Source organism: Mastigoproctus giganteus, chromosome 8 (genome assembly GCF_048544385.1).
Source record: "Mastigoproctus giganteus isolate SK-2022 chromosome 8, ASM4854438v1, whole genome shotgun sequence".
NCBI lineage: Eukaryota > Metazoa > Arthropoda > Arachnida > Uropygi > Thelyphonidae > Mastigoproctus > Mastigoproctus giganteus.
Genome location: NC_143582.1, coordinates 718,431 through 743,525, shown reverse-complemented (window position 1 = coordinate 743,525; position 25,095 = coordinate 718,431). Strand labels below are relative to the sequence as shown.

Genomic DNA, 25,095 nt, shown 5'->3' with positions numbered 1-25,095 from the left:
GCAATGGGACGATAATTGGATGGGAGGGATTTGTCACCCTTTTTAGGAACTGGCTGGATATGAGCAAATTTCCAAGCAGAAGGAAAAACACCTTTGGAATAAGAAAGTGAAAAAAGGCGGCAAAGAATAGGAGTAAGTTCAGGAGCACAGGTTTTGAGAACAAGTGGAGAAATACCATCAGGACCTGGAGCTTTCTTAGCATCAAGATTCATCAAAATCCTTCTGATATCCTTTTGACGGAAGACCACAGGAGGCATTGAATGGAGCGTGACAGGAATGGTGGGAGGTGTTTTACCAAGATCATTAATACATGAGCTGGAAGAGAAATGGGATGCTAGCAGGTCAGCTTTATCCTTGGCTGAAGTGACAACAGAACCATCTGGTTTGGACAGAGGTGGGAGCAGAGATGGGCAAAAGTTGCGGCCAATAGCTTTGGCAAGAGACCAGAATGACCAGAAATTAGGGCAAGAAGGAAGTTTTCTACTCTTAGCCTGTTCAAACTCTAGTTTGGACTGATTAATAACTGCTTTACAATTGTTGCGAGCTTTGGTGTAGGCAGAAAATGAAACTGAAGAATTAGAAACAAGCCAATTACGATATGCAACATTCTTCTCTTGGACAGCCTTAGCACATTTATTGGAAAACCAAGGTTTAGATAAAGGACGAGATTTTAAAGTGGAGTGTGGGATAAAGGATTCCATTCCTGCAAGAATAATTTCACTGACACGATCTGAGCAAACATTGACATCAGAAGTTTTGAAACAGTAATCAGACCAAGGAAAAGAAGAAAAGAAGTCTCGCAGGTCATCCCATTTTGCATTCTTGTAATGCCAAACAATACGAGGTTGGGAATAGCCATGAGATAAAGGTTCCATTGGAGAAGAGACAATCACCAAGTTGTGATCTGAAGTGCCTAAGGGACCTTTCACTTCGACCTTGTACTTAGAAGGGTTGTTTGTGAGAAAAAGATCAAGCATATTGGCTGTATGATTAGGATTGTCCGGTATTCTTGTAGGTAAATGAACAATCTGTGCTTGGTCATTAGTAATTGCAAAAGCCTCAGCATCTCGACCTGCTGGGTCGGTGTGACTAGAAAATGGAAGCCAGCTGCAGTTGTGAACGTTAAAATCACCAAGGAAAATTACCTCACTGTTAGGTAAGTTAGATTGGAGAAAGTCAAGTTGCAAAGAGAGGAAGTCAAAGAGCTCCAAGTGATTAGTGGAGTTGGGAGAACGGTAGAGACAACAGATGAATTTGACACAATGAGGTAGAGAGATTTTAAGCCAGAGAAGATGAAAGAGAGGAGATTCCAAATTGCCAAGTCTCTGACAGGGAATATCAGAACGGACATATGCACAAGTACCACCTTTGAGGCGAAAGGAATCATACAGCAAATAATTTGGATATCTGAGATGAGAAGTAGTTGAATCAACTGATAACTGAGATTCAGTCAGAAAAAGTACATGGGGTTTGGAAGACTGCAAGTGGAAATGGACATCATTGAGATTGGAATTAAGACCACGTATATTTGTGAAATGAATTAGGAAGTCCTTGGGAGGTTTAGATCTTTTCGCAGATAAGCTTGCTCTATTATTTTGACAATTCATGGTGTATTCAATAGTAAGAAAAAGTGGGTGGGACATGCTGTATGAAGTAATGAAATTTTTGGATATGGCGTACATGTGGTATTTGGGATGTTTTGTTGTTTGGAGCATTAGCAACTAAGGCCATATTGCTCCGGGATATGCGGTGGTCATTCCCTGACCTTTCCGCATCCTCCGTATTTGGTGGTGACGGGCTCGAACCCCGGTCTAATCAAGAAGCGTGTGCTACGCACTGTTGCTCCTTCCCACCTGGCTACGGAGGCGCCCGCGTACATGTGGTAAGAATATACCCAGATCCTTGACATAACGTGGCCTCGACAATGCTCCCCGCATACACACTACTCGGACTCCCTCCAGTCACTATCTGGCAGAGTAGAGGTAGCAAGATTATACACTAGCTGATCCGGAAGCCTCCTAGAGAGTTACCAATAGGTTTGGTCCGGTGTACTATCTAGCGGCCGGCCTGCGAACACCGTTTTAGAGCTGTACCCTCGAAATGTAAGGAATATTGGATCTCGCCACGATGTTCATCATAACCTCAAAAGTCATCAATAATACTGCATGATGGAAGAGATTGGGAAGGGTTGACCGGAACTTAGCTCTAGAGACTAAACATGGGTTCCACCACTTCAAGCCTCCAATAAGCAAAGTGGTGGGATTTCACCGGTTGATGAGAGTCATCTACCACCTAGTACTGCCTGGTAACATAGAGGGGCGGCGTTCCTCCATGTGGTGTGGGCGCCACACCGCGACCCCTGCTTACGTTGGTTCACACCTGGGTGGTCACCCACCATGTACTTGTGCATGGAGGTTATACCCAGGATTACTAACAGTCCCACCATCGTGAAGGTGCAAGCAGAGGATTTGGCTGTCATAGACCGTCCGGACTTCGCCGAAATTGGGTCCACTTGACTTAAGTGTCACCCGAATATCAGTTCCATCAGCGTTTTAGACTCCCAGGTAGCAAGAACAGCTTGTCTGGCATATCTGAGAGAATGTCTGTGACAACCTCAAGGACCAAATATATGTGTAGGACCTTGTATATGTGTAGTGTTGTGTACCATTGTTTCTCAGGTCATCTGGCCGCCGGGCCCCTAACGGGACCTAACATTGCCCACACTCCATGGAGGCAGCCCAGGTACACAAGTATTATAGTTATTTACTCTGGCAGGTCCTGCCACCTAATTTCATGAGATTTCAGTGGCTAGGACCTAAAAAAAAAAAAAAAAAAACACAATTTAACAATGATTCGAACACTAATAGTTGTAACTTAGAGGGGGAGGGGAGACTGAAGGCTGGGGGGAAAACACAGATATGGGGTCTATTGAAAAGATGAACCCCAAATCAGTGGAGCAGGCTTGCCCCACCAGAGTTGGTTTTTGAAAATTAATTCTATAAAGCGGTTGATTTTACTAACCAGTGATCATGTTAACCTAACCTTATTTTACTTTACATGGGGTTACATCAGCACTGAGTTGCTCAATCCATTCAAGGCCTTATACACCTCAATCATATAACCTTGCATATGCCTAGTCTCCAGGTGCTGCAAAATTTAAGCCTATCTTGGTAAGAGAACCCCTTTGATCCCCCTCACCAACCTTGTTGCCCACCTTTGTACTCATTCTAGCAACTATACATCCTTCATAAAATGAGGCCACCAAACCTGTAACAGTATTCAAGGTGTGGCCTGACCATTGCCACACCTTGAATACCACAGAATAATCACCTCCTTGTCCCTGTTAGCAAAATTCCTATATATTATTGACAAGACTCCATGATCTTGCTTTGGCAGCCCGTTTTCATATCACAGTGCACAATTACCTCCAGGTCTTTTTTACTCTCCACTTCCCTTAGTGTAGTACCACACAGCTGGTACGATTCTCTTGGGCTACTTCTACCCATATGCAGGACTTTACATTTGTCAATGTTAAACTTCAGTTGACACTTCTCAGCTATTTGTTCAACTAACCTAGATCCAGTTCCAGTAACATACTGTCTTTAGTATAATTAACAACCCTGCCAACCTCTGTATCATCTGCAAATTTGGACATTAAGCCTAATATACCTTCGTCAATATCATTGCTGAATACACAAAACAACAATTAGCCAACCACCGAACTCTGGGGAACTCCAATAATAACATTCGTAGCACACGCTTCTTGATTAGACCGGGGTTCGAGTCCGTCACCACCAAATAGCTGGAATCGATAGGTGGAACAGGACCAGGGTATGTCTGCCATGGGCAAAGGTTGATGACGTTGTAGAGCGGATATCATCTTTTAAGGGCACAAAATGTAATATAGTTGTACACGTTGGCACTAATGATATTAAAAGTAGCGGACCGGCAGAATTACTTAACAAGTACATGTAACTGTTGAAAAAAAGCAGTGAATTAGGGTTGAATTTGAAAGTGTCTGCAATTCTACCCAGACATGATAGGAGGGAGTATATGATGAGAGCCCTGTCGATCAATTCGGCCCTGGAAAGATTGTGCAAGGCTCAAGGGGTAGAATTTTTTCAGCCTGGTCTGTACTTGTTAACAGGAGAGACTGATTCTACAGGGATGGGATACACTTAAATAGAAAGGGTGCAAGAATGTTTGCTGATGCTATCGAGGCAGTGTTAGGTGGGTCGGTAAACTGCTAGAGTGGGGGGATACAAGGACTAATAGATTAACAGTAGCCACTGGCAGAGGTGAAAGTGATTCTTGCACTGCTTCTATTGGAATGAGCCACAGACTGGAAAATAAGATGCAGGATATTTCAGAGACTGCTGGGAATCGTTGGGGTACAAGTAAACACATGGGTTGTGTTAGGGTAGCTAAGAAAAAGAACAGGTGCATGTATACTTGCGTGTACACCAATGCTAGGAGTTTAGTAAATAAATCTGATGAATTTGAGGTATTGCTCAAAACATCAAAGGCAGATATTGTGGGGATTTCAGAGACGTGGTGTCACACAGATATAAGGAATGCAGAACTGGAATTTGGGGAGTACAATGTCTACAGAAGGGATAGACAGGATAAGAAGCGAGAAGGGGTTATGCCATTAGTTAAGAAATACATAAAATCCAAGGAAGTGAAGCCAGTCGACATTGCTGGACAGAGCAGTGTCGAGTCAGTTTGGTGTGACATAAGCATTGGGAGATCAAAATTGAGAGTAGGAGTGTGCTATAGGCCTAATGACTCTGATGAGTATAATAAGAAATTGTACAGGGAAATAGAGTGGGTCAATAAATCAGAAAGTCTTATAATGGGGAATTTTAATTTCCCAGATATTGACTGGAATTTGGGGGCTGGTCACTCACACACTAGCAAGGCTTTTGTGGATTTATTGGATGATTGTTTTCTACATCAGCATGTTCGGGAGGCAACTAGAGGGAGTAATACTCTTGTTTTGATTATCAGTAGTGATTCTTCATGCATTAAGAATCTGCAGGTAAATGAACCACTAGGTGGCAGTGATCACAGTGTGCTGAAGTGGGATTTACTCTTTTTTTTTTTTTTTTTTTTTTTTGGTAGTTGTTGGCGCATAGGCTTCTGTGGCTATAATGCACCTCCCAAGGTTTTTGCAGTACTTTGATCCAAGCCCGAGGCGCGAATCGAACCCGCAACCTTTGGGCTACCAGGCACGCACTTTACCCACCTGGCTAGCCCGGTCGGCTGGGATTTACTCAAAGAGGTAACTACCATTAGGGGTAAAGGGAAGGGTTATTGCTTTCGTAAAGGCGACTATGATGGACTGAGACAGTATTTAAATTCTATACAGTGGGACCAACTGATGATGTTACCAAAAGCAAATTCAAAATGGGAAGCATTCAAAGAACTTATCTTGGAAGTAGTAGTAGTAGTAGTAGTGGCATGTGATGCAAGAAAGCAAATGTATAAGCTTATGCAGCATCAGCCAAAAAAAAAAAAAAAAAAAAAAAAAAAAAATCACACCATTCCCTCCAAATGCCTGTCCAGTTCCTCCTTAAATTTATTCAACCTATCAACTTCCACAACGACAGATGGAAGTTTGTTCCAGCAATTAACCACCCGCTAGCTAAAGACAAATTTCCGCACATCTATTCTACATCTGTCTTTTCTTAATTTGAATTTATGCCCCCTTAGGTTCGTAACCTGAACAAGTGGAAGGATCCCATCAGAATTCACCATGCTCAACCCATTCAAGGCCTTATATACCTCAATCAGATCACCGCGCAGGTGCCTAGTCTCCAGCCACTGCAATTTGCAGAATTTAAGCCTCTCTTGGTAAGAGGATCCCTTCATTCCCCTCACCAATCTTGTTGCCGTTCTCTGTACACGTTCAAGTAAATCTACATCCTTTGTAAAATGAGGCCTCCAGACCTGTACGCAGTACTCAAGGCGTGGCCTGACCATTGCCTTATACAGAGGGATAATCACCTCCTTTTCCCTGCTAGCAAAATTCCTATATATCATTGACAAAACCCCATGACCTGCCCTGGCAGCCTGTCTGCATTGCTCAGAGAACTTCATATCTGCCTGCACAATTACTCCCAGGTCTTTTTCATTTTCTACCACTTTAAGTGTAGTACCACACAGTTGGTACGTTTCTCTGGGGTTACTTCTACCCATATGCAGTACTTTGCATTTGTCAAGGTTAAACTTCAGTTGCCACTTCTTAGCCCATCTGCCCAAATTATCTAGATCCTGTTGCAGTAGCACACTGCCATTACTGTCATTAACAACCCTGCCAACCTTTGTATCATCTGCAAACTTCGACATTAAGCCTGATATACCTTCATCAATATCATTGATAAATATACAAAACAACAGAGGACCTAACACCGAACCCTGTGGGACTCCACTAATAACATTAGTCCAAGAAGAGCAGCACCCATTGATTACCACCCTTCTGTCTTCTCGCACTTAACCATCCTTTTATCCATTGTAGCAACTTACCCTTAATACCATTCTGCTCCAATTTGTAGAATAGTCTTCCATGCGCAACAGTGTCAAAAGCTTTCCTGAAATCCAAATATATGATATCAAAATTATTTTTTGCATCCAGTTCCTTTGTAACCACATCATAATATCCTATCAAATTTGTCAGACAAGACTTTCCCTTAACAAACCCATGCTGTGTCTGAATTATTGCTGCAGTCTTGTCTAGATGATCCTGCAATGCATCTTTAACCAGCGACTCCATTATTTTACCCGGAACAGAAGTTAAACTAACTGGTCTGTAGTTACTCGTGTCACCCTTCGATCCCCCTTTGTGAATTGGGGATACATTTGCACATCTCCAGTCCGTGGGAACCTCCCCTGAGTCCAAGGATGCTCTCATAATTATGGCTAAGGGTTTGCTTAGTTGCTTTGCTGCCTCCTTTAATATAACTGGATAGATCCCATCCACCCCAGGTGCTTTTCTTACGTTTAACTGCAACAGTTTCTCTTCCACTTTGCTCTCAGTTGTTGTTGTTGTGTTTAACGACACATAGGCTGCTAGGGCCATATTGTGTCTTTCTAATGGTGAATATGAAATATTAGCTTAATTGTGATAACTATATTTTATGATATATTCCTATACGATTTAGGAAAGTAAATAGTTCTTTTTCATTAAAATCTTCTCCCAGAATCTGTAATAAATTTATTGATGACTGCTTATTAGAAATTGACTTAAAGAAGTCTAAGCGGATGGTTTGAAAGTGGGGACAGTCCACTAACAAATGTCGAATGGTCAGTTGAACTTGGCATGATGTGCATTGGGGAGGGCTGTCATTAGTTAATAGATACAGGTGAGTGAGGTGAGGTGAGTATGCCCAATCCTTAGCCTTCCTAAAATTATTTCATCTCGCCTGTTTTTTCTGAAGCTGGATTGCCACAGCTTTGGTTCCGGTTTTATTTGGTAGAGTTTATTTCCTGGATAACCTTTCCATATTAGTGACCAGCTGTTATAACATGCTTTACGGATAATGTGTTTGTAATCTGTATATGGAACTTGAAAAGTCTGCGAAATAGTGGTTTCTGGTTGTTTGGCTGCATGATCTGCTCTTTCATTGCTGGCTATTCCAGAATGTCCTGGGATCCAGCAGAAAGTCACCGTTAGATTCAATTCCTTACAGGCAAGTAACTTAGAATGAATTTGTTTTATTACAGGGTGAGAGGAATTGGTATTAGTATTTATGGCAGAGACAGCACTGAGTGAGTCAGTGTATATTAAAGCAGACGGAATTAGATGTTCAATAACGTGATCCAGAGCTAACTTTATAGCATAGAGCTCAGCAGTGAAGATACTGCATTCTATTGGCAATGAGACAGAAGTTCTAAATGATGGGAAGATTGCAGCAGCACCTACTTGGGTCTCGGTTTTTGATCCATCTGTATAGATTTCACATGCGTTTGAATTAGAAAGAGAGTAAGTTGCATGTAACTGTGCGATATTGGAAGGAGACAGCGTGTTCTTTCCCCACTGTTGAAAGTAGTCATCATATATTGCACAGATATTTTTCCATGGTGGATCTGGTGGTGTTTTGTCCTGAAATATATTGCTGATTTCTATGTTCCATGATGGAGCCAGTTCCTTAAATCTAAGTGGAGCAGGTCGGTTTTCATTAGGTTTACTGAGGTAAAAGGTCTCGCATTCAGTATTGAAGAGACATCTCCAACAAGGATGAGACGGCAGACTACAGATTTTTGCAGCATACATCAGAAGTAATGATTTTCTGCGAAGATGTAAGGGAGGTTCATGAGCTTCGATGTACAGGCTCTGAACCGGGGAGGTTCTGAATGCGCCTAGAGCGACTCTCAAAGCACTGTGCTGGATGGTGTTTAGTCGTTCTAAAGTACTTTTCCTCGCTGAATCATATACTGGAGAGCCATAGTCCAAGCGAGACCTGATGAGAGCTCTATAAAGATGGATGAGGGTATGACGATCAGCACCCCATGACATGGATGACACACACCGGAGGATGTTTAATTTCTTCAAGCAGATGGTTCGAAGATAGGCCACATGTGCTTGAAAGTTCAGTTTCCTGTCTAGTATCAGACCAAGGAAACGGACATTGTGAGCAAGAGGAACTGGCACGTTATTTATCTTTAGCTCTGGATCAGGATGAAGTGACCGAAGTTTGCAGAAATGAGTGGTAGTGGTTTTCTGTTCAGCGAGATTATATCCATTTCGTAAGGTCCAGGATTGAATTCTCGTTAAAGCAATTTGTAGCTGTCTTTCGATAGTATTCATGCTTTGCGATTGGCAGGATATGGTCAGATCGTCAGCATACATGTATACTTCAATCGTTTTTGGAAGTTCTTCCAAAATATTGTTGATCCTTATTGCAAATAGGGTTGGACTCAATATGGAACCCTGCGGGACACCCTCTTCTTGAATGTGAGATGTTGACAGCATGTTTTTATATCGGACCTGAAATGTACGCAATTTTAAAAAGTTCTGAATTATTAAAGGGAGATGTCCTCTCAGCCCCAACTGATGCATATCTTTAATAATACCATGACGCCATGTGGTGTCAAATGCTTTATGAATATCCAGGTTGACCATCACTAGATGTTGCCTTCTGACGAAGGCATTACGAATGTTGGATTCAATTTTTACAAGTATATCTAGGGTGGACCTGTTTTTACGGAAGCCATATTGGTGGTCAGAAAGGAGATTTTCGGAGTCTAGAATCCAGGTGAGCCTCTTATGTACCATCCTTTCAAAGATTTTGCCCAGACAGCTTGTCAATGATATTGGTCTGTAATTCTCAACTACAGAAGGATCTTTGCCTGGTTTTGGAATAGCACAAATATAGGAATGACGCCATGACAGAGGATACGTATTTTCAGAGAAGATCCGGTTATAAAAGAGCAATAGTGTGCCGAGATCAGCTTCACACAGATGCTTCAGCATATTGTAGTGAATGCCGTCTGGTCCTGCTGCGCTGTTCGGAGATTTGCTCAAAGATTGTCTCAATTCAGATAGAGTAAACAGCTGGTTATATGGAAGTGAAAGTCTAGTTGCGAAATTAAACTTATGACTTTCTGAATCAGTTTTACTGCGTTGAAAGGAGATCACATAAGAGGAACAGGCAGAAATGTTATAAAAAGATTCGGCTAAAGCATTTGCAATGTCAGTAGGAGAGGATAAGTCCTGCCCATTGCATTGTATTATCGGAGATTGCTGCGGTAGAAATTTCCCATTGAGAGCTTGAATTTTTTTCCAAATGATTCGAGTGTCAGTATATTTGTTAATAGCTGAGGCGAATTTAATCCAGGAGTCACGTTTTGCTGTCTTCCTAATTTGTCTTGCTTTGGCTCTGAGTTTTTTGTACATAATTAGGTTGGCAGTAGTTGGAAATTTGCGAAACTGGTTCCAGGCACGGTTTTTTTCCCGTTTCGCTTTGGAGCATTCTTCATTCCACCACTGATTTTGGTGTACCCGCTTGCTCTGGTTAGATTTTGGAATAGAAATTTCTGCTGCAGATAATATATGACTTGTGATGTGATCAGTTACGTCATCAATATGATTTTGTTGTACATATAGTTTGTCAAGTAGAACACAAGTTGAATAGTTTTTCCAGTCTGCTTTATGAAAGTTCCAGGAAGTACGGCCTTTAGGACATGACACCGTCTGTGTTTGAATTGAACTGATGATAGGAAAATGGTCACTGTGGAATGGATCATTTAGCACTAACCATTCCATGCTTGGAAAAAGAGATGCTGAACATATTGATAAATCTATCGCTGATGTACTACCTGTAGGTAGTTGGATATGAGTTGGAGAGCCAGAATTTAACAGAGTCAGGTTATGGTTATCCAGGAATATTTCTATTAATGGCCTCTCCTATCCATGGTGGAAGATCCCCACAATGGATGGTGACCGTTGAAATCGCCGAGTAAACAGACTGGAGGTGGCAATTGTGTGATAAGATTATCAAGTTCAGTCTGGGAGCAAGGATAATTCGGTGGGATATAAATGGATGCAAGGGTTAACGATATTCCCATTGCTATCCGAACCGCTACAACTTCTAAAGAGGTTTGTATTTGGAGATGTCTTGACGGTATGTTAGTTCTGATAAGAATAGCCACCCCACCACGAGTATCAGAATCCCTGTCTCGCCTAAACATAGAATAATTTTTAATTTTCAGAGAAACATGTGGTGATAAAAAGGTTTCCTGTAAACATACACCTATTGCTTTAGTTTGTATGAGTAAATCATTCAAGTCATCTATATTACTGCGCAATCCTCTGCAGTTCCACTGAAGGAATTTATTCATTTGTTGGATTTACTTGAGGAAGATTGATCTGACTGTTTTTTCTGAGAAGGTTTCTGTCTGCTTAGTTTTGATTTTTCATTTCTGGGGAAAGTTGGGCGTCCTGTATCCACGGTATCACTAGCATGTAACTCTAGTACTGTCTCTTCATCCTCTGATTGAACCTCCATTTCTATGTTGCTAATATGTGGTTTCACTTTCTTCTGGTTTTCAATAGTAGCTGATTTCGTTGTTTCGGGCAAGGTTGAGATAGCATCAGTTGGGATGCTGATTGGGGTGTTGCTGGTCTCACTGACTGTAGTTTTCTTATTGTAAGTTAGCACAGTTTTGGCCCAGGTGGCAAAGGAAATATTCGGTTCGATGGAGACATCTGTTTGGGTTGCAGCTGAGCGGCTATTTTTGGTGACCGATGCATATGATCGGCTAGGCATGGTTAGCATTATTTGCTTTCTTGCTTCAGGGTATGTGACTTTGTGCTCCACTTTATACTTTTGGATTTTTTTCCCTGTTTTCCAAAGGTCACACCACACGCCTTAGAAAATGCAGGGTGGCTTCCTTTACAGTTTGGGCAAGTGGGAGTGGAAGCTGTACAGTCTCCTTGGGAATGCTCCTTGGAGCCACAAATAGGACATACAGCATCGCCTCGGCATGCCGTCTGAGAATGGCCGTACTTCTGGCACTTAAAGCAGCGAATGGGATTCGGGATGTAGGGTCGAATCTTGCAGTTTAAGTAACCTGCTTTTACAAAAGATGGAAGATTCGGAGTACTGAATGTCAAAATAATGGACCTGGTTGGTAATAGGTTGCCATCTTTTTTTGTCATAATTCTCCGTGCATGAGTCACTTTTTGTTCACTAAGCTCTTGAACGATTTCTTCCTCAGACACATTTAATAAGTCCCATTCGCTGATAACTCCTTTAGAGGTGTTCAGAGTGTTATGGGCTGTTACTGACACAGGAATATTGTTAAAAGTTGTTAATTTTAACAATTTTTCTGAGTGACTTGGCTTAGAAGCTTCAATTAGAATGTCCCCAGATTGGAGACGCTTCACCATTTTAGGAGATCCAACAACCGATTCTAAGCATTTCTGTATTAGAAATGGCGATAACTTGCCTACAGGTTGTGTGGATAATGAGTGCATTATTAGAAATGCTGGTATGTCTGCACTCTGTTTTTCAGTCCGCTGTCTCTTCGGACGATTCAAGTCATGCTCTGAATCAGAGTTGACAGGTCTGGAGCCCGTGGGCTCTAGCGGTGGATATGCATCACAATCCATCGTTGCTCCTTTTAGCCCTGGAAGAGGGAATTCCTTCTCCCAGGTTACCGACCCCGCCACGTGGAGGCAGGAGCGGTGCCAACCAGTGACCAAGCGATCAGCAGAAGAGGAGAGCAGTACGTTGCTAGCGATAGCAGTGACGTTGCAAGCGGGGTTAGCAGTAACGTTGCTAGCGGTGAAGCAGTGACGTTGCTCAGCGAGGGAAGCAGTAACGTTGCTCAGCGAGGGAAGCAGTAACGTTGCGAGCGGTGGAGGGATTATTTAAGCACTAGTACTCGCCCTAGGAAAATCGCTAGAAAATCGCACTAGAAAGATCGCTTGGGAACTATCGCTTGGCACTCGGGGCCTTTGCTCTCAGTTATTACAAAATCATTAAGTATCTTGCTACAATTTGATAACCTTCTGCCATTTTCAAACCTTAATAATTCCTCATGTGTGAATGTAGATGCAAAATACTCATTCAATTTGTTTGCTATCTGAGCAGGATCATCAACAGTCGAACCATCAATGTCAAGTGGACCAATCAGATTCATCCCCTTCCTTTTAGACTTTATATAAGTAAAGAAATCCTTGCTGTTTTTCTTAGCATCTTTTGCCAAGGATTTCTCGTAATCTGCCTTCGCCTGCCGAACCTCCATTGTGACCTGATTACAGATTAACTTATATCTGCCATAGGCTTCTGGATCGCTTGATAATTTATATGCATCCCATGCATTTTTCTTCTCTGTTACGAGTCTCATTAGTTCATTTGACAACCATTTAGGCCTAAACCTTGAACAATATTTCTTAATAGATATAAAGCTACTAGGCTTTACATACCAACTAAGAAATATTGTTCATCTGACATCCACTTAGGCCTAAGTGGATGTGGGCATCCTTGGACTCAGGGGAGGTTCCCACGGACTGGAGATGTGCAAATGTATCCCCAATTCACAAAGGGGGATCGAAGGGTGACACGAGTAACTACAGACCAGTTAGTTTAACTTCTGTTCCGGGTAAAATAATGGAGTCGCTGGTTAAAGATGCATTGCAGGATCATCTAGACAAGACTGCAGCAATAATTCAAACACAGCATGGGTTTGTTAAGGGAAAGTCTTGTCTGACAAATTTGATAGGATATTATGATGTCCACTAATGAGACATATGGCAGAGAAGAAAAATGCATGGGATACGTACAAATTAACACGTAACACAGAAGCCTATGATAGATACAAGTTGATCTGTAACCAAGTTACAAAGGAGGTTAGGCAGGCGAAGGCAGATTACAAGAAATCTTTGGCAAGGAATGCAAAGAAAAACAGCAAAGAGTTCTTTACTTATGTAAACTCTAGAAGAAAGGGGATGAATCAGATTGGTCCACTTGATATCGATGGATCAACTGTTGATGATCCTGCTCAGGTAGCTAACAAACTAAATGAATATTTTGCATCGACATTCACACATGAGGAGTTATTCAGCGAGGGGAATGCCAGAGGTATATTCAACTCTGGCAGTAAGCTAGAGAATCTTGTAATAACTGAGAGTAAAGTGGAGGAGAAATTGTTGAAGATAAATACAAGAAAGGCACCTGGGGTGGATGGGATCTATCCAGTTATATTAAAGGAGGCAGCAAAGGAAGTAAGCAAACCCTTAGCCATAATTATGAGAGCTTCCTTGGACTCAGGGGAAGTACCCATGGTCTGGAGATGTGCAAATGTGACATCAATTCTCAAAGGAGGATCAAAGGGCGACACAAGTAATTATAGACCTGTTAGTTTAACTTCTGTTCCCGGAAAATTAATGGAGGCACTGGTTAAAGAAGCACTGCAGGATCATCTAGACAAGACTTCAGTTATAGCTCGGACACAGCATGGTTTTGTTAAGGGGAAGTCTTGCCTGACCAATTTGATTGGATACTATGATGCAGTCACAAAAGAACTGGATGCAGGGAATAACTTTGATATTATATACTTGGATCTTAGAAAGGCTTTTCATACTGTTGCACATGGAAGACTGCTGCACAAATTGGAGCAGTGTGGCATTGGGGGAAAATTGCTGCTATGGATAAAGGGGTGGTTGAGGGGGAGAAGACAGAGTGGCAATCAATGGACACTGCTCATCGTGGACTAATGTTATTAGTGGAGTCCCTCAGGGTTCAGAATTGGGACCATTATTGTTTTCTGTATTTATAAATGATATTGATGATGGTATATCAAGCTTAATGTCCAAGTTTGCAGACGATACGAAGGTTGGCAGGGTTGTCAAGGACACTACTGACACTATGCTACTGCAACAGGATCTGGAAAGGTTGAGCAGATGGGCTGAGAGGTGGCAAATGAAGTTTAACGTTGACAAATGTAAAGTACTACATATGGGAAACAGCAACCCCAGAACAAAGTATCAACTCTGTGGTACTACACTGACAGTGGCAGAGAATGAAAGGGACCTGGGGGTGGTTGTGCAGGCAGATATGAAGTTTTCTGAGCAGTGTAGATGGGCTGCACGAGTAGCTCACGGTGTATTGTCGATGATATATAGGAATGTTTCTAGCAGGGATAAGGAGGTGATTATTCCCTTGTATAAGGCAATGGTCAGGCCACACCTAGAGTACTGTATACAGGTCTGGAGGCCTCATTTCAAGAAGGATGTTGTTCTTTTTGGGTTTTTAGGAGCATTAGCAACTAAGGCCATATTGCTCCGGGATATGCGGTGGTCGTTCCCTGACCTTTCCGCATCCTCCGTATTTGGTGGTGACGGGCTCGAACCCCGGTCTAATCAAGAAGTGTGTACTACGCACTGCTGCTCCTTCCCACCTGGCAACGGAGGCGCCTCATTTCAAGAAGGATGTAGAGATGCTGGAACGAGTACAGAGAAGGGCAACAAGATTGGTGAATGGAACAAAGGGGTGCTCTTACGAAGAAAGGCTTAAGTTTTGCAAATTACAGTGTCTGGAGACTAGGCACCAGCGAGGTGATCTGATAGAGGTGTATAAAGCCTTGAATGGTTTGAGCATGCTCAGTGCTGATGGGATTCTTCCTCTTGCTAAGAATAATCACCTGAGAGGGCATAAATTCAAATCGAGGAAAGACAGATGTAGGATAGACGTGAGGAAATTTGCCTTTAGCCAGTGGGTGGTTGGTTGGTTGGTTGGTTGGTTGGTTGGTGGAACAGACTTCCATCCCTTGTCGTGGAGGTTGATAGCCTGAACAAGTTTAAGGCTCAGCTGGACAGGTATTTCGAACGAACAGAGGGGTGAAGTGGAAGTGGTTATTTTTTATTTATTTATTTATTTTTTTTTTTTTGGCTGATGCTGCATTAGCTTGTTTTCTTGCATCAAATGCCTCTACTAATGCTAATGTTATACACCTCAATCAGATCACCTAGCTGGTGCCTAGTCTCCAGACACTATAATTTGCAACCTTAAGCCTTTCTTCGTAAGAGCAACCCTTTGTTCCTTTAAATAATCTTATTGCCCTTCTCTGCACTCATTCCAACAGCTCTACATCCTTAAAATAAGGCCTGCATACCTGTACACAATACTCAAGGTGTGGCCAGACCATTGCCCTATACAAGGGGATAATCACCTCCTTATCCCTGCTAGAAAAATTCCTGTATATCATTGAGAAGACACCATGAGCTACTCTTGCAGACCGTCTGCATTGCTCAGAAATCTTCATATCTTCTGCACAATTACCCCCAGGATCCTTCACTCCTTCCACTGTCAGTGTAGTACCACACAGTTGATGCACCACTCTGGGGTCACCACTTCACACTTGTCAATATTAAACTTTAGTTGCCACCTCTCAGCTCATCTGCTCAACTCCTTCAGATCCTGTTGCAGCAGCTTACTGCCATTAGTGTCATTAACAACCCTGCCCACCTTTGTATCGTCTGCAAACCTGGACATCAAACCTGCCATACCATCATCAATATCACTGATGAATACAGAAAACAACAATGAACCCAACACTGAACCGTGGGGGACTCCACTAATAACATTAGTCTATGAAGAGCGGTGTCCATTGATTACCACTCTATGTCTTCAGAGATAGTCAACAACGATAACTAGTTCCTGTGGGACCAGTGCATTCTGTCTTGGAGATTGCCCAGTGTTGCCTGATGCAAAGGAGTGAGCTCTGTCATTGAGTTGGGCAGCTGAGAGTTTGATGGGTGCCACATTAATTTCTTCGAGAGCATCTACCCTACACCTGAAACTCTCAATGACACCCATCAGAACGCTGAGTTCATGTCTAATTTCTCAAAACTCTAGGCACCTATCACATACAAAGACATCCTCCTTGGCTAGATCATGCCCTTTTCTAGAAATGTCTGCAAAAATTTCACACATTTTTTGAGACTGTTGAATTGGTGATTCAATTCCAGTAATGGCCGTACATGCCATTACTGGAAGAGAATCTTATTAAATTTCATTGTTAATTAAATAAAGAGTAGAGTCACAGCACTGCTGCTAATGTGTGATCATGGCTTCGCAGCTCTAGTCTGGGTCATAATTATTGTTCAAATACAATTTAATTAACAATGAAATTTAATAAGATTAATAAATTTTATTGATTAACTGATAATACTATACTAAGCTCCCAGATTCTTAATACAGTGCTACGTATTACGGCATCTAGTTTTATGTTATACGTTATGCTATCAGTTTTGAATATACGTTACGCTATTTTGTATCGACTCCATCAATGGCGGCTAGTTCAACAATATTGGTGCCAACACCAGTTCGAGTGGTGAGTCATAACTTATAAAAATCACTAGTTAAATTTAAAAAATAAGCTAATGAGCGCTAGTAAGTCTACTTAATATCTTTTTGAACACAATGTAGTATGTTAATTAATGAAGAATAAAGTAAAAATATCAAAACTATTTATCCCTTTTCAGCAGCGGAAAATCCGCCGCCTGTAATAGTAGTAGCATGTGATGCAAGAAAGTAAGTGTATGAGCTTATGCAGCATCAGCCAAAAAAAAAAAAAAAAAAAAAAAAAAACACACACACCATTCCCTCCAAATGCGGGTCCAGTTCCTCCTTAAATTTATTTAACCTATCAACATCCACAACGACAGATGGAAGTTTGTTCTGGCAATTAAACACCCGCTGGCTAAAGACAAATTTCCGCACATCTATTCTACATCTGTCTTTTCTTAATTTGAATTTATGCCCCCTTAGGTTCGTAATCTGAACAAGTGGAAGGATCCCATCAGAATTCAGCGTGCTCAACCCATTCAAGGCCTTATACACCTCAATCAGATCACTGCGCAGGTGCCTAGTCTCCAGCCACTGCAATTTGCAGAACTTAAGCCTCTCTTGGTAAGAGGATCCCTTCATTCCCCTCACCAATCTTGTTGCCCTTCTCTGTACACGCTCAAGCAAATCTACATCCTTCCTAAAATGAGGCCTCCAGACATGTAAGCAGTACTCAAGGCATGGCCTGACCATTACCTTATACAGAGGGACAATCACCTCCTTTTCCCTGCTAGCAAAATTCCTATATATCATTGACAAAACCCCATGACCTGCCCTGGCAGCCTGTCTGCATTGCTCAGAAAACTTCATATCTGCCTGCACAATTACTCCCAGGTCTTTTTCATTTTCTACCACCTTAAGTGTAGTACCACACAGTTGGTATGTTTCTCTGGGGTTACTTCTACCCATATGCAGTACTTTGCATTTGTCAAGGTTAAACTTCAGTTGCAACTTCTTAGCCCATCTGCTCAAATTATCTAGATCCTGTTGCAGTAGAACACTGCCATTACTGTCATTAACAACCCTGCCAACCTTTTTATCATCTGCAAACTTCAACACTAAGCCTGATATACCTGTTTTCTTCTGTGACTTCAGTGCCCTCCCCACTTCATCATCATCTCCTTTTGCCCCTGGAAGATATACCCTTCTCCTATTCCAACTATTATTTAAAAAAATAAGTTACCAATTTCCCTGACAACAGTGTGCCCACAATAGCTGCATTCTGCGTGACCAGCACATTGTGGCCTCTATGATGTCTGTGTGGGTCGTGTCACACAGGAGTGTAGTGCGCAGTGTTGTGCTGGTTGACTGAGTGTTTGAAGTTCTTAAAGCCCTCATATAAACCCATCAGAATGCTGAATTGATACTTAATGAAAGCATAAAAAGATATAACATTTAGCCATAATATGCTTATTAGAGATTACTTTGCAAAAAGGTGCAAGAAGCATGCTGTACATAGCTTTGATCCACAAGAGAACTAATGTTGATAGTTCTCTCTTCTCTAATAAAGCAAAGTATTCCAGCTACTTTGAGATTTTAGCTATGCTGCTCTTGTTTGATGCATAGTCTAATTTGGTCTAATTTTTGACATTTAGTGTAATTTAAATTTAAAAATACCACATACACTAGGAGTATAATAATTGCATACTATTCCAGTAATGGCAGTACATTCCAAGCTATTATATCTTTATATAATGCTACTGACTTTCTAAATAATTAGCTAAATACAAAAAAAGCTAACCTAGGTGTTTAGAACCTTCAAACTATTTATTTACTATAATTTAAAACACTGCACTTAACTACTATGAGGCTTGAACCAAAATTACTGATAACAGAGGCTCTATGAAGTATTAACTTATGAAATACTTAGCTAAATCAAAAATAATGTAATGTAAGTAATTAGGACAATATAAACTATTTATTATACACAATTTAGTATGATAATTAAGTAAAAAAATATCAAAAATCTTCCAAAAACTTTTCCATTTTCTGCAGCAATCTCTATGGATTATATAAAAAAGGCTATTTTGGCTGTTTTATAAAAAAAAAAAAAGCCATATAAAAAGATGGCTTTTTTTTTGCATACAATGAATATAAGAATTTGTTAAGTACACAAATGACATGGATAAACTTAATGTTCAACTTTATAAACGGTTTTATATGCTTGTCAGTATTCATAAAATACCAATACATTGTTGACATTAGAAACTGTATTACTTCCATTTGGACAAATTTCAGAAAATGCAAAAATCAGCAAGAATAAAATCAAATGAAGATTTGCTTCATCTGCTGTTTATTTCTTCAGGTTTTGTTATAAACCATTTAAGACCACTTCTCACAAAGAAAGGGGATATGTTTTCAATGAACAGTCACTTGGTAATACCGATCAAATCCATTCTGATTTGATCAATCATCTTCTTCTGGTGAATGTGAAAGTGATAAACTTTTTCAAAATATACTGTGCAGTTGCAAATTTTGTATATTTTCAAACAAGAATAAAAAAAAATAAATAAAAAAAAAAAAGGTAAATGTTCCGATACTTATCCTTAAAGTATAACTTGACTTTATTGTATAATTTGTCTTAATATGAATACCCAATATGTGAATAGCTGTAGCACTGATATTAGGTTGCCATTAATATTTCAATATGCATACAGTCACAATGAATTTATCCACTATCATGGCTGTCTATAAAATAAATAGAAATTTATTTATTTCTCAATTTATGTCAGAATCAGTTGTTTGGCCTAAAACATAACTCCTCTTCCTAAAAGTCTGATAACCTCTAACATACTGATAATCCTCTGCTCTGGTATATTAAAAAGTGAAATTTCTTTGTAACGTCACATTCAGCTCTAGTTCCGTTTTTTATATATTGGTACAATTAATGCCACTGTCAATTTTCCAGGAACCCCTAGTAAATAATGTGATTAACCACCACAACACTACTTCCCTTCCAGCTTTTGGTATATCATGACTGAAATCATCTACACCTACTACCTTACCATACTTGATGTTTTCCATGTCCTTTTTCTACCTCAAGGACAGAGATAGTATTCAAAATTTCCCCTCATTTCTTCTTTTTTCAGTGATGTCTTCACCTCTTGCATTTAGTAAATCATCAAAATATTTACTGCACACAAATAACCACTCTTCTAGTTTAACTTTGCCCTCATCATTTCTAATTACCTTAGTTATGATTTTTTTCTCTGTGTTCTAAATTACACAATAAAATACTCAAAAAAAATTATAAAACTGTTACCAACCACTAAGCACATCTGGACTTATATATGCTGGACTGCCTCTCTGGTCTTTGAGCAGGTCATTTTCATTAAGAAGATGTTTTCCCAAACAGAAGTTGGTGATTGTGACTCTTCTGGTTCTTTTATTTAATACCATATTACCCAGTTTTAAATCTCGATGTACAATATTCCTCTATAAAGACAAAATGAAAAAATTGGTGATAAAATAGAATATCAATTACCCAATATGAAAAGGTATTGTTTAAAATAATAACAATAATATACATAATCATTTTATCATTAAATTATATTTAATAATAAAATGAATGGAAAGAAAGGAAATAGAACATTTGAGGAGAAATAGAAAAAAGAAATAAATAGGGAAAAAAATCATGCAAAAATGCATAAATAAAAATAAATAAACATATTGCCATATACTGCACAACCTTAGTGTCATTATCAAAAGTCAACCACCAGAAAATACGACAATATAAGTTCTCTGCTTCTAGTGTAATATTAATGGCACTGCTTCCTAGTTCATTTCACAAATATACGTGGTCTCAATTCTAATCTCAACGATGTCCATTTCCACTTGAAGTCTGCCAAACCCTATGTACTTTTTTTGACAAAATCTCAGTTATTATTTAATTCAACTACTGCTCATCTCAGTTGCCCAAATTATTCGCTGTATGATTCCTTTCGCCTCAAAGGTGGTACTCGTGCATATGTCCATTCTGATATTCCATGTCAGAGACTTGGTAATTTGGAATCTCCTCTGGCTTAAAATCTCTCTACCTCATTGTGTCAAATTCATCTGTTGTCTATACCGTTCTCCAAGCACAGTACTAAGTACTATAGGTTCTAATACCTTTCATGTTTGGGGGAGTTTATAAAAAAAAAAAAAAAAAAAAAAACCCATTCTGTAGCAAAGCACCATTAAAAGTGAAAGGGGGAATTTAGTAAAATTAAGAGGTTTTGAAATAAAATAGGTAAAGGACTAAAGTGTTTAATAAATATGGTTGGAGAGAACATATAATGCATGGCATATGGTTCATGGTTGACTTGACAGAGAAACTAAAAGAATATAACTTAATATGTAATACAGTGGTTATTTGAGCCACCGGTTAATCGGGGCAGCCGTTTATTTGGGACAGGAGACCGCATCACTGGAGATTACCCTATGATTGTTTCCGACCAAACCATGTGGTTCAGTCGGATTTCTGGGCGTCACAACCATAAAACAAAAACAATTAGCAGTCACCTGTTTATTGGGCTTTTCTGTTAGTGCAATCTATCATAAACGAATAGTAAACTTGATCTTATTTAATTTGCAATAATACCGAAAGATGGAATTCTGTAGGTTATTATGGTGAAATGTGTTTACACTTCCATGAAATCTTCAATCATATAAAAAAAATTAATTTTCAGAATCTTCTCTTCATTCCTATTTTTAAAGCTTCGTAACTTGTTACTCCGTTCTCACTTGCGCATATCGTGTTACTTGCAATTTGTGTGTGCTGTCTTCTTTGTTATTGATTGCTTATCTTTTTACTGTTTTAAATTTTAACCCCCACCCACAAATGTCAGTGAACAGAAATGTCAACTAGTTGTATGTACATATTACAGTATGTAATAATTATTCCGATTTTCATGTATCATTTAATTTTTTAATTGGTAAGGTAATATCGTGTACTTTTATAGCCTGTGGATAACATTCCTCCTATTTTCGCTAATTAGAATTGCTGTTTAATAGAATTAAAATTCAATTCACAACGACTGGCGATTACTACACATCATAAAGTGAACGGTACTTTACTATGATGAGTCCATCATAACGTGATTTGATTGTACAGTGATCCAATTGTAAAGTGGGGGTCCATTGTATTTTTAACTATTTACGGGCGCCTCCGTAGCCAGGTGGGAAGGAGCAACAGTGCATAGCACACGCTTCTTGATTAGACCGGGGTTCGAGCGCGTCACCACCAAATACGGAGGATGCAGAAAGGTAAGGGAATGACCACCGCATATTCCCGGAGCAATATGGCCTTAGTTGCTAATGCTCCTAAAAACCAAACAACAAACAAACAAACAACTATTTACATGAAACTTCGGATAATTGGGGCAGCCGCTTAATCGGGCCAAAATGCACTAGTCCCGACGTGTCCCAAATAACCGGAATTGACTGTACTAAGTTACATAGTACATATTGTAGTATGTAATGAGACATGAAAAGAAAGAACATGTGGGTAGGGATGTCTAAAATTTATAGTGATGACAGGAGAGACCTCAGGTAGTAAAAAAAAAAAAAAAAAAAAAAAAAACAATAAAGGAAGTTAAATTCATGTTCAATACAGCCCCGAAGAGAAAAAAGAAGTTAAATAGTGTCAAAAAAGTATAGCTAAAACTTTGTGAAGGAGATAAAAGGCAGTAAAGAGGGATAGTATAGTTTCCCTCTACACTTCTATTTTTCCACACACATACTTCACTGAATAATGGCCACCTACAAAATTTAATATTTAATATCATTTTGGAGCACCATTAACGGCTCCATTTGGCATAATTCATTAACAGAGGCCCAACATGGATAATAGCCGCTATTCACCTAGGCACTGACCACCAAATGTTTGAAGAGAACTGCAGAGCTTGTTGCTGCCTGCAAAGCTTTCCACAGCGTCGGAACAGATGACTATATCCATACACCTCACTCCCCGTTCCCAAACACCCCACAGGTGTTCAATTGGACCAAGGTCAAACGAATATGGAAGCCAATTAAAATAGGTGATATCTTCACTGTGTTCCTCAAACCACTCATGCACAGTGAGGGGTCCAGTGACATGATGCATTATCATCTTGGAGGATCCTGTTTTCTATCCGGGAAAAACTAGAAATGGTAGGGTGCATATAGTCCCCTAAGAGCTGCTGGTAAGACACACCAGTGAAACATTGGTCCATACGCACCAGGGAGCCCAGTTCTTGCCAACAAAACATACCCCATATTAAGTAACCACGACCACCCGTTGAACGAGTAGAGAGGGGCAATGAGATTAGCGAGTGGAACAAAGGGTTGCTGTTGCAAAAATAGGCTTAAGTTCTGAAAAAATTGCAACATCTGGAGACTAGGCACATACGAGGTGATCTGATTGAGGTGTATAAGGCCTTGAATGGGCTTGAGCAAGCTCAATGCTGATGGGATTCTTTCTATTGCTCAGATTCTACACCCAAGAAGGCATAAATTCACCTTTAGCCAGGGGTGGTTGTTTGCGGGAACAAACTTCTATCTGTCATTGTTCAAATTCACAGATTAAATAAATTCAAGGCTGAACTAGACAAGCTTTTGGAGTGAATGGATGGGTGAAATGGGAAGTTTTTTTTTTTTTTTTTTTCGCTGATGCTATATAAGCTTGCTTTCTTCATTCTTGCCAACAAACATTCAACATTCTTGCATCATATGCCTCTACTAATGCTAGGAACAAGTTACTACTATCGACAAATAGATGACTGAATGGGAAAAGACACAGAGTGAATTAATGTTATTAGTGAAGTGCCCTATGGTTCAGTGTTGGAGTCCATTGTTGTTTTCAATATTTATTAATGATATTGGTCAAGGAATATCAGGTATTGGTATTGTTTTGTTATTTCTGCCACATGGTTTACAGGCCATATTGTGCATATTAACAGGATGCGGGACATACATAGTGACTATAAGAACAGTCAAATATGATCATATAGTTGTATCTGTTTTAGAAAACAAAAAATTTCCAACAGGTTTGTATCACTGCCTAAGACATGGCGAAGTGTCAAAGGTTCTTCATTTTGCAGAAAACCGAATGACTCTCGGGCATGAGTATATAATGAACATTCAACAAGAATATGCTTCACTATGAGCAGAGGGCTGCAGTGCATACACTGCGGAGGATCATTTCCTGTGAGAAGAAAAAGAAGTATGAGCTGACTGTGACCAATTCGTGCTCTGGTTAGGATGGCTTATTCCTTTCTATTTACACAGCAACTGAAAGCCCATAACTGTGGTTCAGATTTTATTTGAAGGAGCTTGTTATGCATTTGAGCTTGCCACAGAAGTATCCATTGTTTCTTATATAGATTTCTTATATTTCATTCCTGATATCAGGGAATGAAAGTGTGGCCTGGAATCCAGCAAAAGATGACTACTTGCATGTGTTCCTGGATATGCACCAACTTGGTTTTTATTAAAGTATGAATTGGTGGGAAGGAATTTTGTAAGGGTAAAAGTGCACTCTGTATAGTAAAAGTGAGTCTGTATATATTACACTTTTTGATGGACAGATGGAGAATATTTTCGGGGCAAGATGGATGTGCATAACTCAGCTGTATAATTGCGCATTCTGTGGAAGTGATATAGATTGGTTGGTTGGTTGTTTTGGTGTTTATTGGCACTTTGACAATGGACATCACAGTGCACCATTTAATTTGTTTGTTATATTATGTTCTTTGTATGCATATTTATTCTCTATATCTTGATCGATCGAATACATGGGAGTTGAATATTTTATGTGATTATATACACTAAATCTTTATTTATAGTATGTGGTAGACATTGATTGTCTGCATGAATCTGAAATGTCTGATACATGTTCCATTTCGCCTAGAATATCTTTGAGTTTGATGTTTTGATTTCCTTTATATAATGATGAGAAAATCTTTTGTCGATTATTTTCATAGATTGGGCATTCTATAAGTATATGTTCAATTGTTTGGGGTAGCACTTCATGTTTGGCAACTTGAAAGTTCTTCAGCACGCAGTAAATAGCCATGTGTGAAGTGTGTATGTCCAATTCGTAGTCTGGTCAGAATGACTTCCTCTCTCCTCGATTTCCTTGTGCTCGTTTCCCAATGTTCAACTTTTTGTTTTATTTCATATAATTTATTTGAAGTTTGTTTTTGCCAGAGTTCTTGCCATTGTGCTAGAGAATGGTTTTGGATGATTGGTTTGTAGTCCTTATATGGAACTGGGAAAG

At 39.9% G+C, this 25,095-nt stretch overlaps 1 protein-coding gene across 1 annotated transcript in view; it reads right to left on the bottom strand.

The window, feature by feature from the left end:
* Positions 1-25,095, bottom strand: part of LOC150081187 (serine/threonine-protein kinase 40-like) — a 156,994-nt gene that overhangs the window by 55,737 nt on the left and 76,162 nt on the right. Inside the window, exon 5 of the mRNA XM_090378949.1 lies at positions 20,123-20,291. Within this exon, the coding sequence (XP_090235075.1) occupies positions 20,123-20,291 (169 nt within the window). The remainder of the gene's footprint in view (positions 1-20,122; positions 20,292-25,095) is intronic.